Genomic DNA, 15,592 nt, shown 5'->3' with positions numbered 1-15,592 from the left:
CCCGTCATGAGGCAGGCTAATCTTGAGGCCATTAACTTGCTATCACATGGGTCTATGATATGCTAAAAATCTTCAATTTACACATACTTCCTGCCTATGATACTTGACCTATTTTTGTCACACACTTTGCGTCAATTTAGAATTACATAGAACATATAACACAGAAACATTTGGTCCAACTGCTCCATGCCAAGTATTTATGCCTTACTCGAGCCTCCTCCCACCCCTCTTCATTTAACCCTATCAGCAAAACCTATTCTTTCTCCTCATACACTTATCTAGTTTCCCCTTAAATGCATCCATGCTATTCACTTTAACTGCTCCTCGTGGTAGCAAGTTCCACATCTTAACCACAGCCTCGGTAAAGAGGTTTCTCCTGAATTCCTAATGGATTTATTAATGATTATCTTACATTTATGGTTCCCCAGTTTTGGACTCACCCAAGAAATGAAAACAGTTAATCTACATCAACTCGATCAAACATTTTCATAATGTTAAAAATGTCTATCACGTCACCCTCAGTCTTCTGTTTTCCAGAGAAAAGAGCTTCAGCCTGTTGAGTCTTTCCTGATTGGTATAACCTCTCAATTCTGGTATCATCCTTGTAAAAATTTTTGTACCTCTCCAGTGCCTCTATGTCCCCTTTATAATAGAGAAACAGCCCAGTTTATGAGCTTCCTTCAAAACAAATTGTGAACTATTTTGTTTTATCTGTAGGTAAGTTTTTGTTTCAGGTTTTAGGTTTACCTCCATCTTTTTCTATTTTATGGAATGTTTCAGCCTGTTCATTTCCTGTTGTATGTAAATTAGTTCTTTCCCAAGATGCATCTTTCAGCTTGACTCCCTCTAACATAGTGTTCATATAGTCTGCACAGTCATCACATTCTCAAAATGGATTCATTGACAAGACTGCCACAGAAAGTTATGGGGGGGAATTTTATGCTTTCCCCTGTGGCGGATTTCGAGGCGGGGAGAGCAAAATTCAATTGGGATAGTGCTGCTGCCAAAATTAAGGCCTGTGAATGACCTTCCCGCCCTGCCACCAACTAAGACCTTTAACTGGGCAATTAATGCCCAATTAGGGGACTCATCCCATTGCTGCTGCAATTAGCCATGCGTCAGGTGGCCCTGCTGCCACATGGCACGAAAAACAATGCTGGCTGCTTTCTGGCTCCAGGTGGTGGTACCTTGTTAAAAGGCACTTAGTGTCTGAACGAGAGACCCGGCATCAGGAAGGGGGCGGGGGTCCTGCTAAGAGCCACCCCGTGCAACCGACCCCCCTATACCCCCACTCCCCCGTGACCTGCAGCCCGCAAGACCCCGCCCGCCCTGTTACCTGGACGGCTCCTGGACCTTGGGTAGGTGCTCCACTGGCAGCAGCTACTGCCTTCATGGCAGCGTTGCTCAGTGAAAGAGCTGCCAGCCTCTGATTTGCCAGCAGCTCTCAGAGGGCGGGACTTCCATCATTTGGATCCTTGAACCTGTGGAAAGCCCACTGCTGTCCACTTAAAGAGCCAAGTTGGCACTAGATTCATCCGGCCTCCCACAGAAGAGGCGACACTGGGTTCTTGGTGTTGCTTTCTCTGGACGTCGAGACCCCCATTGCCAGGATAAAATCTTGGCCAATGTAATACATCAATTCAGATTAATCTGATCATAGACATCAATCTCTAATGGCCTAATGTGAAGGAACCCTATGACAAAACAGCTGATGTCATCTCCATTTCCCGGCCATAGTTGGCTGGTCACATGCTACAAATGAAAACCCCACTAAATTAGCAAAAACAGATAAAATGGCTCAGATATCTAATACTCACATTTTTAGCTGCCTTGGATTTTGAGGTAATGGATTGTATCCAATAAATGCTTGCATTTAATTTACTATTGTTCTCTCAGTGGCAGTATTCTATCAAACTCCTGCTACCCTCACATAAAAAGGGAAGAGAAAGCGAGAATGACAAGACTGGACTTGTAGAATGCTTTACAGGCAATGGAATACGTTTGAAGTATAATCACTGTGGCATTATCTCTGGACAAGGGCGGGAAAAATGTACCCAACGTGGCCCTCATCCTGATGACCACTTTCGTGTGCGGCTGCATCAAGCTGTGTGCAGACCTCCAGTACACAAACTCCAAGTGTCACTACATGCTGAGGTTCTATCTGTCCCCAGTGTTGCGAAGGATGGGCCTGGTCACATTGCTGCGGAACGCTCCATGCAGTTGGACCATGCCGTACCACCTATCCTTCATGGAGCAGTTTCTGCGGGAAAACACCTTTGACCACCGATCCATCAGGCAGTGGTCTGCATGGAATGTCCTCAAGGCCCTCCGGGAAAAGGAGATGGGGGATCCTGTCGGATGGTTCCCCGAGCAGACCGCCAAAGTCATTTGGCAGAATGCCTCATCACCAGAACTTTCAAACAAGCACCAAGATGTTGCTTGGCTGGTGGTGAGAAGGGCCCTCCCCGTCAGATCCTTTCTGTACGCCCGAAGTCTCGCCCCCTCCGCACAATGCCCCCGTGGTGGCTGTGGTGGGGAAGAGACGGTTACCCACCTCCTCCTGGAATGTGTCTTTGCAAAGCAGGTGTGGAAAGAGATGCAGTGGTTTTTGTCGAGGTTCATCCCAAGCAGCTCTGTAACACAGGAGTCTGTGCTCTACGGGCTGTTCCCAGGGACGCACACCGAGACAAACATCAACTGCTGCTGGAGGACTATTAATTCGGTGAAAGACGCCCTATGGTCTTCCAGCGCAAAGAGTTGTCCACCACCGAATGTTGCAGACTGGCACATTCCAAGGTCTAGGACTACGTGCTGAGGGACGCACTAAAGCTTGGGGCAGCCGCAGCAAAGGCTCAATGGGGAAAGACTACAGTGTAAGGTCCCCCCACCAAGCTGAACATAGGGGCTGGATCCATGGGAAACCTCTCGAACTGTATCGGAAAAATTTTCATTTGCTGTAAAATGTAAAAATGCTAATGGCATGACAAATGAAATGGAAGGATTGTGAGGCAACTCATGATTGTATTGAAGGAAACTGATCTCCCTTGCAATGTTTGTATTTTTTGGTGCTGTTTGAAACTGTCAATGTAATTTTTACAGATTTTTATGAATAAAGTATATTTTGGAATTAAATAAAAAAAATAATCACTGTGGCATTGTACAGCAATGCATAAGCCATTCACACATAGCAAGATCCCACAAATAGTAATGAGATCATGATCAGATAATCTGTTTTAGATGTTGGGTGAGGGATAAATGTTGGCCAGGACTCAGGGAAGAGCACCCCTGCTCTTCTTTGAATGGTGCCGTGAGATCGTTTATGTTCACCTGAGGGGGAAGACCAGGCCTTGGTTGAACAACTCATCAGAAAGATGGCCTCTCTAATCATGCAACAATGAAGTATCAACCTAGATTTTGTGCTCAAGTCTTTGGAGTGGCACTTGAACCCACAATCTTCTGACTCAGAGGCAAAGGCAAGGGTGGGGAAAGGAGAGGGAGACACGAAAAGAGCAGGGCTGAGTGGTGTTTTTAATGTTGGGTAGATTTTGTCCTATTGTAACCTACTGGCGGCACAGTGGCGCAATGGTTAGCACCGCAGCCTCACAGCTCCAGCGACCCGGGTTCAATTCTGGGTACTGCCTGTGTGGAGTTTGCAAGTTCTCCCTGTGTCTGCGTGGGTTTCCTCCGGGTGCTCCGGTTTGCTCCCACAGCCAAAAGACTTGCAGGGTGGTAGGTAAATTGGCCATTATAAATTGTCCCTAGTATAGGTAGGTGGTCGGGAGGATAGGGGCAGGTGAGGATGTGGTAGGAATATGGGATTCGTGTAGGATTAGTATAAATGGGTGGTTAATGGTCGGCACAGACTCGGTGGGCTGAAGGGCCTGTTTCAGTGCTGTATCTCTAAATCTAAAATCTAAACGAGAGGGCTTTTACTATCGATCAAAGTCTCGGCAGAGAAGCTAGAGCTGTTTTGAAGACTGGGTCTCATTTCTCTATGACTAATAAACTGTGAGCACCGTGAATGCCAGCATTCATTGGCAGCTTGACAGTCCCCAAGAGGACTGGGGGTGTGCAGAAGAGACAATAATTCTAACAGCTCCTCTGTAGAGCAGAATTGGGCATAGTGAATTGAGTGATGGTGTGGCAGTCATGGGGGAATGGTGCGGAGAGACAGCAGGGTAGAAAATTTATGTGATGTTCCTCCTGAGCCTACATAAATCTATATTAAACTTGTCCTTACCTCTTTCTGAATGGCCTGCAGGTATCCTTTTAAAGACAGCTGGTTAGACTGCTCATAAACAATACATGCTCTTCATATTGGTACCTTCAAATTGCATTGGAGTCTACGTATGTCATTGGCCCCTGATTAGCACATGATAAGAAGGTTCCCACCCGAAACATGCAAGCTTCTGCACTGCCTCGGTAAAGACCCAATGAAACCACTTGCAGGCAGATCAGGAGGGGGAATGATGGAGTAAGTGTTTCACCACAATTGTTGTGGCACTACTCCTGCCAAGTAAGGCCCTTAAACTCAGCTCGAAAGTCTTTTTTTCCCATTTAATGTTATTTAAATTTTTTAAATGCTTAATTTTGAAGTCAACTAATTGTCTCACCAGCATTTTGTTGGCCATAAAGGTCAATGCTAGTTACATCTGAGAGATAGAGATACCATGGGCTAGAAATAGGTTCATGTAGCACCGCCTCAAACAGTGTCAGAGAGGCCTATCACTGCTTCCCGGGGGCATGATGTGCAGCTGGCCGCTTCCTACATGGCCCATGGCAAACTGAGGGGTTCTACTTCAACATTTCCCCCATTCCAACATGGAGCCACCATTCACCACTGTCACATCCATTACACACTCCACATTACATTGCCTTGGCTAACACTGAACATTAAAAGCCAACATCCAAAACCTTCACGAAATATCTTCACAGAACAACACATCCAATTATATAAACAACAGTGAACTATCCACCCTTGTACATTCCCTCATTGCATGTCTTGTGGTGCCTTTGCCTGTCCTAATGCTCCTACACTGTACAGGGCAGCACAGTGGTGCAGTGGTTAGCACTGCAGCATCACAGCTCCAGCGACCCGGGTTCAGTTCTGGGTACTGCCTGTGTGGAGTTTGCAAGTTCTTCCTGTGACCACGTGGGTTTCCGCTGGGTGCTCTGGTTACCTCCCACAGCCAAAGATTTGCAGGTTGATAGGTAAATTGGCCATTGTAAATTGCCCCTAATGTAGGTAGGTGGTAGGAGAATGGTGGGGATGTGGTAGGGAGAATGGGATTAATGTAGGATTAGTATAAATGAGTGGTTGTTGGTCGGCACAGACTCGGTGGGCCGAAGGGCCTGTTTCAGTGCTGTATCTGTCTATGAGAAGCTAAAGTTCTGTACTACCCCAATGGCTCAGCATGGGTGGTAGCAGTCTCTGGGCTAACAGGCACAACAAGGACAGTGGTGGAGTGGCAGTGGTGGGAGGACAAATGCTGTCATTGTGAGAGAGGGCAGCAGAATCGTGCTTGATGGTGCCACTACCACTATCCACCCTCGTGCATTCCCTCATTGCATGTCTTGCCGTGCCTTTGCCTGTCCTAATACTCCTACACTGTACTACCCCAATGGCTCAGCATGGCTGGTCTAAAGCTGCTGATCTTGACTTGGGGGAGACTGCAAATGGTCTTGCAGGCCACTCTAGTGCTGCTCTGGACCTTGAAAGCCCAGCTTCAGACTGCACCACCTCAGCATGCGTGATAGCAGTCTGGGATGGCTGGCTGACAGGCAATAACAAGGACAGCGATGGAGTCGCATTAGAGGGAAGACAAATGCTGTCATCATGAGAGAGAGCAGCAGGATTGTGCTCGACAGTGCCACTGACACTCTCCTAGGATTGCATTTCAACAATCCAAGTAATCTGTTTGAGCACAGATTGCTGGACTGCTGCCAGAGCCTGCATGCTCCTTTGAGCACGGAGATCTGCAGCCATGATGGCAGCAGTCTGAGCCTGCATGGATCTCATGAAATAAAAACAGAAAGCAGGTCTGGGAGAGTGAAAGAGTATTAATCTTTCAGGTGAATGACCCTTCATCAGAACCAACCATGAGATCCATGCTTGCTGACACTCCATTATGGCTTGTGCTGCCATGAAGTTGGCCACCACTTCCATGCTGGAAAGGAAAGGCTCCAAGCTGTGCATGATGCCCACTGCCATGTTGGAGACGGACTCCTTCATGCTCCTAGGCAGTGACAGGAAGCAGACCTGCCAATGCCCAAGCATCTTGGTGTGCATGCTCATCAGTGTTCTACTGTTTGCCACTTCACTGAAGTCCTCATCTGAGTCCCCTGGCTCTACTGAGGCTGTCCAGGTGTCTGGTCTTATCTGAAAGCATATGAGCAGAAGGGGAGGGTTGGTGTGATGGAAGGGTTAGTGGGGTGGAAAGCAGGGGTTCCGTGGTCATACCATCTGACGCTTCCACTTGATGACATCTCAGAATGAGGGCAAGAATGAGTTCAGAAGGGGTACAAGGCAGTCACTTAACATCCTCCTGGACAGCCTCTGTGGTGCCAGATGCCACAGACTGTGTCACCTCCAGGGCCATGATCTCATGCACCATTTACTTCAGGGGGCTCAGGTTATGAAGTCTTGGAGCCCTCCATCTCTGGGTCTCCCTGTTGTTGTGCTACTTGTTCCTGCAAGGAAGAGGGTGGACTCAGTGATAGTCTGGCATTGTGCTTGGGTGATATGCCTACCATAGCTGAATAGCTGGGGGCAGCAACAGGTGGGCATGATGCTGGCAGCACTGGAAGGCTTGTGTGGGTGAGGTGCAGTATGTGAATGTTGGATGTGAGTCCTGAGTGCCAGGGAGTGCTGCATTGAGCAGAGTGAGAGGTTGGTGGTGAGGTGAGTACAAAATGTAATGTGAGGATGCATTCACTCATGACCATTTGTGAGGTTATTGTACTTTTACTGGCACTGCTGCCTTGTACTGTGGGGCAGATTCCAGGCATTAACCTCCCCAGTGACAAACTCCTACTTCCTTCTTAGGCTTGTGCATGAGGGACTCTTGCCCACTTGGTTCACCTCATTCACCTGTGAGTGGCACCTGAGGACACCATGTGTCAGCCTCACTGAAGAAACAAAATGGTGTCTATGGAGATCAGAGTTATGGCCCCTGATTCTTACAATGTGGGAGAATTCTTCCTTTTGTGCTGTACCATTGTGGTTCCTGGAATCTTCCAAGTTGACTTTCCAGCAGCCTTTAGCTCAGGTGTGCACCCTCCCTTTAATAGTGAGTGAGCCTTTAAGAGTAGCCTGCCTGCACCACATGGTCTGCAAACAACACTGCCAGGCCCCAATGCAGAGCACAGTGGCTCTAGGCAGCTTGAGCAAAAAGCAGCAGCACAGGAGCCGCTTGGGCAAATGGTATAATCATTCTGATGAGACTCAGTGCTTGTGTGGCATTGTGCTTGGGTGATGTGCTGTATAGCTGAAGCCAGCAACAGGTGGGCATGATGCAGTATTGGAAGGCGTGTGTGGGTGAGGTGCAGGTATGTGAATGTTGGACGTGAGTCTTGAGCGCCAAGGAGTGCTGCTGGTGAGTGATGGATGTGTGGTGCATTGAGCAGAGTGAGAGGTTGGTGGTGTGGTGAGTACGAGATGAGGCTACACTAAGTTTGAATGTTGCTCACCTGGATCTGAATGGGTATGGACAGGTTGTGAATCACAACTCCTGCACCTGAATAACAAGTGCAATCTAATTTTTAGACTGTGCTTGCACCTATAAACTTAAGAGAGAGAGAGAAAGACATACAGACAGCTATCCAAGGTAATGATTTCCACCTCATCAGTATGTTTGTTATTTTTGAAGACTTGTTTCATTTTTGCCTCTTTGATCCTGCAAAGATATGTTTAAACACAAACATTTTCTTTACAACTTAGTGTTATGAATGCTGGACTTTGTAACATGATTATGTTTTTAAAAACCCTGATTTTCAAAATTTTAAGATTGAGTCCAAGAAGTCAGGTGACCTCACATCCACTCTGCTTAATGATATGACAGAAATCTTGGTTACCAGGACAGTAGAGAACACGGATCAAAGACTTCATATAAAAAAAAAAGACTGCAGGGCTAACACTAGAAAAACAATAGATTTCACCCTCCCGTACCTTGGATTCTGAAGATGGAAATGTACCAGGCAGCTGTTAACACCTGGGAACAATGGAAGGCCCAGGTGGCTCGGCTGAAACTAGACTTCTGGATTTTGCCTCTTGTAAAAGAATAAGCAGCTATTGATGCTTGGTTCCAGATAAATTTAACAGATTTCTGAAGCCAGACAGGCTGTAAGGAAGATGACCAGCAGCGGAAGCCTCAGAGGAGGCTGTACGAAAGGAAGACAACAGGCAGTGACAGCCCTGAGAGAGGGGGGGTGGAAGAGAAAGAGAGAGAGAGAGAGAGAGAGAAGCTGCTCTCGGAAGCCTGATACAGCGAAGGTGGCAAAGACTCAAACCTGTTTTGAAAGTTGTAGTTTGCAGAGAAGTAAAAGCCTAACAGGATTACCAGACAGCGCCTTATTCACGGATGTCCAGATCGAAAGTGCTTGGAGATGTGAGTAAAGAGGACATTGAGTTTAAAGCGGTCTGGGCGATCCAACCCATTGCAACTGGGAGGAATTTGGGGCTTTTAACTGCAAAGATTTTATCATCAAAGAGGACTGAGCAAGTGTGGTGTGAGGTTTTCAAATATTTTCATAAGAAAATACCCTTCTTTGTAATTTGAGGTATCAGCTACTTACAAAGTACTAGTTAGTTCAAGGGGATTTCTTTTAGTTTACTTGTTATAGTAAAAGTCTTAAAATATAAAGTCTTCTTGTGCAATTCTTTAACTTGGTCTGGAGATTCATATCTTGTATTTTAAACGTTGATGGTCTCACTGAGGTCGTAACACTTGGTCCCCAAGGCCAATTAGTCTCTGAACCATTCCTAAAGCATCTATATTATTTTTGAGATAGGTTGATCAAAAATGTATGCCATACTCCAGAAACACCCTCTCCACTGATATGTCACTGCAACTTGTTCGAACTTCTAATCCAATGTCTTCCTGTACCTGATTTGCCTCATTAATATCTATCCTATCCTGTTTTCAGTGCATAATAAATGATCACTCCCAAATTGTTTTCCTTTACAGCTTGCACAGAATTTGACTTTGCTGTGTTATCCCAGATGGACCTTGAACACCAACATATAAGGATAAATTTTTATCTTCACTGCTTGGGCAGTAATCTTACAGAATATTAATTTAAATGGAGAGAAAATTGGCTGGGTTCTACTCCATGCGGATGATCTGTTCTTCCATATTACTGCCCAGGCCTTGAAGACAAGGATTTACCCTATGACTTCCAGCACTTCACTTGATACCATTGTGGACACCACATTAAATTTTGGTTTTAATCTCTCCTGATAGTACCACTTCAATTTAATTTATTTTAGTTATTTTCATCTGAAAATCTATTTGGGTAGGCCAAACCATTTCTACTGATATCACCTAGTACAGACCAGCACTTGATTCCATCCTTGTACAGTTGGCCTTGCCTGGATTTTGACCAGCTTACTGCAAATTAGTTCTGATTTTTGTCATTTTAATTGCTTTTGAGAACAAGTTTGTGTAGATTCACCTTCCTTGACACTTTAATAGTGCCAGTCCTTTGGGTAGGCACCTCTTGCATGTTGGTGGTGCTACATTTAGTGCAGTCCCACTATTCCTAAAAGCATATTTTAAAATTGACTATTTTCATGTTAAGGTTTGAGTTACTTTTGTTACTTTGCTTTGTTTGAAAACCAGTTTCGGCAGGTCAGCCCTCTCTGCAATTTACTGGTTTTGTGCCTGGTGAATTCTGGAGAGATTGGGCATTTATCAAATTTGGAGTACCATTATTTCATATTACACATGTTTACTGTTACCTGTTCCTATGTGTTTTACCCCACATTTATCAAAACTGACATTGACATCCATTTGATCAACATCCTGGGGGTTACTATTGACCAGAAACTTAACTGGAGGAGCCATGTAAATACTGTAGATATGTTTCTTTCTTTCTTTTGGGCCTCCTTGTCTCGAGAGACAATGGATACGCGCCTGGAGGTGGTCAGTGGTTTGTGAAGCAGCGCCTGGAGTGGCTATAAAGGCCAATTCTGGAGTGACAGGCTCTTCCACAGGTGCTGCAGAGAAATTTGTTTGTCGGGGCTGTTGCACAGTTGGCTCTCCCCTTGCGCCTCTGTCTTTTTTCCTGCCAACTACTAAGTCTCTTCGACTCGCCACAATTTAGCCCTGTCTTTATGGCTGCCCGCCAGCTCTGGCGAATAGATATGTAAATACCAGTAAAGACCAGGCTCAAGCATTTGCATCCATCCTCAGCCAGAAGTGCCGAGTGGATGATCCATCTTAGCCTTCTCCTGAGGTCCCCAGCATCACAGATGCCAGTCTTCAGCCAATCCAATTCACTCCACATGGTATCAAAGGAAGGCTGAAGGCACTGGATACTGCAAAGGCCATGGGCCGTGACAACATTCCGGCAACAGTGCTGAAGACTTGTGCTCCAAAACTAGCCACGCCCTTAGCCAAGCAGTTCCAGTACAGCTACAACACTGGCATCTACCCGGCAATGTGGAAAATTGCCCAGGTATGGCCTGTCTGCAAAAAGCAGGGCAAATCCAACCCAACCAATTACTGCCTTATCAGTCTACTCTTGATCATCAGCAAAGTCGACAGTGCTATCAAGCAGCACTTGCTCAGCAATAACCTGCTCACGCTCGCTCAGTTTGGGTTCTGCCAGGGCCACTCAGCTCCTGACCGCATTACAACCTTGGTCCAAACATGGACAAAATAACTGAACTCAAGAGGTGAGGTGAAAGTGACGGCCCTTGACATCAAGGCAGCATTTGACTGAGTGTGACATCAAGGAGCCCTAGCAAAACTGAAGTCAATGGAAATCAGGGGAAAACGCTCTGCTGGTTGGAGTCATACCTAGCACAAAGGAAGGTGGTCGGGTTGTTGGAGGGCAATCATCTCAGGCCCAGAACATCGATGCAGGAGTTCCTCAGGGTAGTGTCCTAGGCCCAATCATCTTCAGCTGCTTCATCAATGATCTTCCCTCCATCATAAGGTCAGAGGTGGGGGTCTTCACTGTTGATTGCACAATGTTCAGCACCATTCACGACTCCTCAGATACTGAAGCAACCAATGCAGCAAGACCTGGATAACATTCAGGCTTGGGCTGATGTGTGGCATGAATGTTACTTGCCACCTAAGTGCCAGGCAATGACCATCTCAAACAAGAGAGCATCTAACCATCTCTCCTTGATGGTCAATGGCATTACCTTCGCTGAATCCCCACAATCGACATCCTGGGGGTTACCATTGACCAGAAATTAAACTGGATCAGCCACATAAATGCTGTGGCTACAAAACAGGTCAGAAGCTGGGAATTCTGCAGCGAGTAACTCACCTCCTGACTTCCCAATGCCTGTCCACCATCTACAAGGTCCAAGTCAAGAGTGCAATGGAATACTCTCCACATGCCTGGATGGGTGCAGCTCCAACAACACTCAAGAAGCTCAACACCATCCAGGACAAAGCAGCCCACTTGACAGGCACCCCATCCACCACCTTCAACATTCATTGCCATCACCACCAATCTATAAGATGCACTGCAGCAATTCACCAAGACTCCATCGACAGCACCTTCCAAACCTGCGACCTCAACCACCTAGAAGGACAAGGGCAGCAGATGCATGGGAACACCACTACCTGAAAGTTCCCCTCCAAACCACACACCATCCTGACTTGGAACTATATCCTGGTTCCCTCTCTGTCTCTGGGTCAAAAGCCTGGAAGTCCCTTCCTAACATCACTATCGGTGTACCTACATCCCAAGGACTGCAGTGGTTCAAGAAGACAGCTCACCACCACCTTCTCAAGGGCAATTAGAGATGAGCAATAAATGCTGTCCTAGCCAGCGATGCCCACATCTCATGAACGAATAACAAAAAATGTTCACAGATCCCTGAAGGTAGCAGGACAGATAGATAAGGTGGTTAAGGAGGCATATGGGATACTTGCCTTTTTTGGCTGAAGCACAGAGTAGAGGAGCAGGGAGGTTATGCTAGAAATTTGTGGAACACTAGTTAAGCCGCAGCGCGAATATTGTATACATTTCTGGTCACCACATTACAGGAAAGCTGTGATCACACTAGAAAGGGTACAGATGAGATTTACATGGGTGTTGCCAGGAATTAAGAATTTTAGCCATGTGGAAAGACTGGATAGGCTGTTTTCTTTGCAACAGAGGAGGTTGAGGGGAGATTTATTTGATGTATAAAATTAGGAGGGGCCTAGACAGAGTGGATTGGAAGGACTTATTTTCGTTAGCAAAGAGGTCAATAACCAGGGGGAATAGATTTAAAGTAATTGGTGAAGGATTCGAGGGGAGTTGAGAAGTAATCTTTTCACCCACAGAGTGTTGAGAGTCTGGAACTCACTGCCTGAAATGGTGGCACAGGCAGAAACCCTCATCACATTGAAAAAAATAGTTGGACATGCACTTGAGGTACTACAACCTGCTACAGACCAAGAGCTGGAAGGTGGGATTAGGCTGAGTAACTCTTTTTTGGCTAGCACAGACAATTGGCCTTCAGTGCCATAATTTTTTCTATGTTTCTAAGTAATTACAGACTCGCTGATGATTTCAGCTGCGGAAATTATGCCATTTATGGTGCCATTTCAGGTTGAAACCTGTGATTTCCGCATTAATTTCTTTCTTCTGGGGAAATGTTGAAACTATATATTTTACTGTTAAGTGACAACTATATTTGTCGTAATAGGGCAGAGCTATGATAATAACCTCCCAATTGCTTTTGACAAAGTTAACAATGGAGCGGTGCAAAGGTACCAGGAGAATACGGAGTGGCAGAATTAATGACATTAGACACTTCCTCTTTCTAGTGGCTCCAAAATTGCTGGAGTGGTGCATCTTCTGGTGAGCACTGTGAATTGCACTTTTACCCTCACTCTTGAGATCATATTTTTGCTGGAAATGCAAATTAATTATGGCATGACAAGGTCAATGTGGTAACTGGGACCTTTGTGAACATTGGGTCCAATGGACTATTGCCTTTAACAATGAAATTGAATGGTAGAGAAAGAAACAGAGAAAATGGTAGAGAAGGAAATATTGTGAATTATCATAGAATCATAGAATGGCTACAGCACAGGAGGCCATCGAGCCCATCACGTCCGTTCTTACTCTCTGGAAGAGCAACTCACCTAGTTCCACTCACCAGATAATTATCCAATTAGTGTGAAATTAGATACAGAAAGAGAAATAAAGGGAGGGAAAGAAAGACTGAATAGACAGAGAAGTGAGACAGAAAGGAAAAGTAAAAAAAATTTAAAAGATTAAAATTTAAAAACATATCAGAACAAATCTGCAGGAGTGAGACTCCAGTTTCAATTGTTCCCTTTCTGGAACTCCAAGGTTAAGTAGCATTGCAGGAACATAAATCACATCATTAATAGGGTACTTACAATGTGACATAGTAGATCTAAATATGTGTGGCGCGATTAATTTGCATTTACAGCGCAAATCCAGCAATTTCTTGACACTCATGGGCAAAATGATATCGAGCTACCCTTTGTGTGAGGCTAGCAGCGGAGCACTGAAAATCATCTACCAATTGACGGTGATTCGCAACTCATGGGTTATTTCTTCCTGACCATGAATTACTGTATTTTTAACACATTAATTGCGTGAGTATTAAACTCACCATTATTTTTCCAGCAATATCTGGGCCAACGGGTCGCTATGCCATTATTATTATTAATACAATATTATTAATGCCTCGGATTTTGCTGGTGTAATAACAGTGAACCCATCAACACACGCCATCATTACAATGGTGATACTGAGGGCAAGTTTTGGTGACCACACAAGCACAGTTAAATGTCAAAATCCAGAAGTTGCTGTTGGTGATTTCCTGCTCCTACACAGACTGCGGTGTTGAAGTTCTCATGAATGGAAATCTTCTGAAAATCACTTGAATTGATATGAACTTTCACTTTTACACTATTAGTCTTGCTGCAAAAATCCTTGAAAAAGTTACATGTTGTTGAATGAGCTGTAACTAGGTTTCTAGCAGCATACAAAGTTCATAATTACTGAACAACCTCACTGGCCCTGAAAAACTAGTTCTATATTTGTGAAATGTCAAATTTCTCCATTATGATAAAAAATTCCAGATTTTTAATTTTTTTAAATTGGCTTTTGATATTTCAGCTTCTACTTTAATCCCATGTGTATTTCCCAATCTTTATTTCATTGTCTGTAAATGATTAACAGGTGATGGATAATCAGTTGTGAAACTCAATGTGACTGGCCGCTTAGCCTACATCATTGTTATTGGACACCGAAGATCCCCTGAACAGTGCCAGAATCAAAGTAACATGGGGGGAAATGAAATCGCCACCATGGAGATAACTAAATTGTTGACTGCAAAATCCAAGATTTTTTTGTCCTGCCCATTCTCATTGATGTAGTTTAGTTATGAAACATGCGGCTCTTACCTGTGGATGTAGTGGCAGATGAACATGCCAAGGAGGAGCTGGTTGGGAAGCTGCAAAGGTCTAATATCACTGCTGAAAAACACTAGATAGAATGGCACAGCCAGGGACGGGATTTCCTGGATAAACCAAGCTAGCTTCACATTGACTGGAAACCCGAACTTCCTGCAAGCGTATCTCCCATACGGTAGATCAAAGAACCGCAGAACTATGAAAATACAGCCTCCGATGAGGAACATGAGCCAGGATAACCATTCCAATAGCAACTCGCTTTCACTATCGACACCCAAAACGAACCAAGACGTAAACTGCAAAAAAAACAAGAACATAATGAAGGGTTAATAAAGTCTTCCTTTATCTACAGGGGTGGTCACTATCAATCCAGTAATATTAAAACTGCCTGTCCGGAGCAAAAGGGCGATTATGACTCTAGTTTATTGAAGGGGTGGGGAGCTTGTGATTGACTTTCACATCAACCATTCAACAAAGGTGTTGTTTTGAGAGCCTCTGTGACGCTCTTAATTTGACTGCGATTCAGATTCAGCGAATTACAGGGCAGCGAGAAGCAAAGAGGCGAATTACAGCAGAGCAGCGAACACCACCCTGACAGTGGAGTCATCTCATTTGGTAATCACAAGTATTTATCAGCAGAACTTCCTTTTTCTTACTGCAGAAAGTAGGGAAATAGGAATAAAATATGTGTTTCATTTAGCATGCTGAGGGGTACGTTGGAGTATTTAGTATTTTTGAGAGTAGTTACAAATAAATTAAATTATCATGGGAAGTCAATAATGAAATAACTAATTGACAAATATATATAACAACTTATATTGATATAGCGTCTTTAATGTAATAAAACATCCCAAAGGCTTCACAGGAGTATTATAAAGCAAAATTTGATGCCGAGCCACACAAGGAGATATTAGGGCAGATGGCCAAAAGCTTAGTCGAAGAGGCAGGTTTTAAGGAGTGTCCAAAAG

The 15,592-nt window shown here is 44.8% G+C and overlaps 1 protein-coding gene across 1 annotated transcript in view; it reads right to left on the bottom strand.

Annotated features, from left to right (window-relative positions):
* srd5a1 (steroid-5-alpha-reductase, alpha polypeptide 1 (3-oxo-5 alpha-steroid delta 4-dehydrogenase alpha 1)) overlaps positions 1–15,038 on the bottom strand; it is a 39,020-nt gene extending 23,982 nt beyond the window's left edge. The window contains exon 1 of the mRNA XM_068050631.1: positions 14,616–15,038. Coding sequence (XP_067906732.1) covers positions 14,616–14,941 — 326 coding nt within the window. The 5' untranslated portion in view covers positions 14,942–15,038. The remainder of the gene's footprint in view (positions 1–14,615) is intronic.
* Between the last annotated feature and the right edge of the window lie 554 nt (positions 15,039–15,592).

Source organism: Heterodontus francisci, chromosome 2 (assembly GCF_036365525.1).
Source record: "Heterodontus francisci isolate sHetFra1 chromosome 2, sHetFra1.hap1, whole genome shotgun sequence".
NCBI lineage: Eukaryota > Metazoa > Chordata > Chondrichthyes > Heterodontiformes > Heterodontidae > Heterodontus > Heterodontus francisci.
The sequence above is the reverse complement of the archived record's forward strand: the minus strand, read 5'-3'. Positions and strand labels throughout refer to the sequence as shown.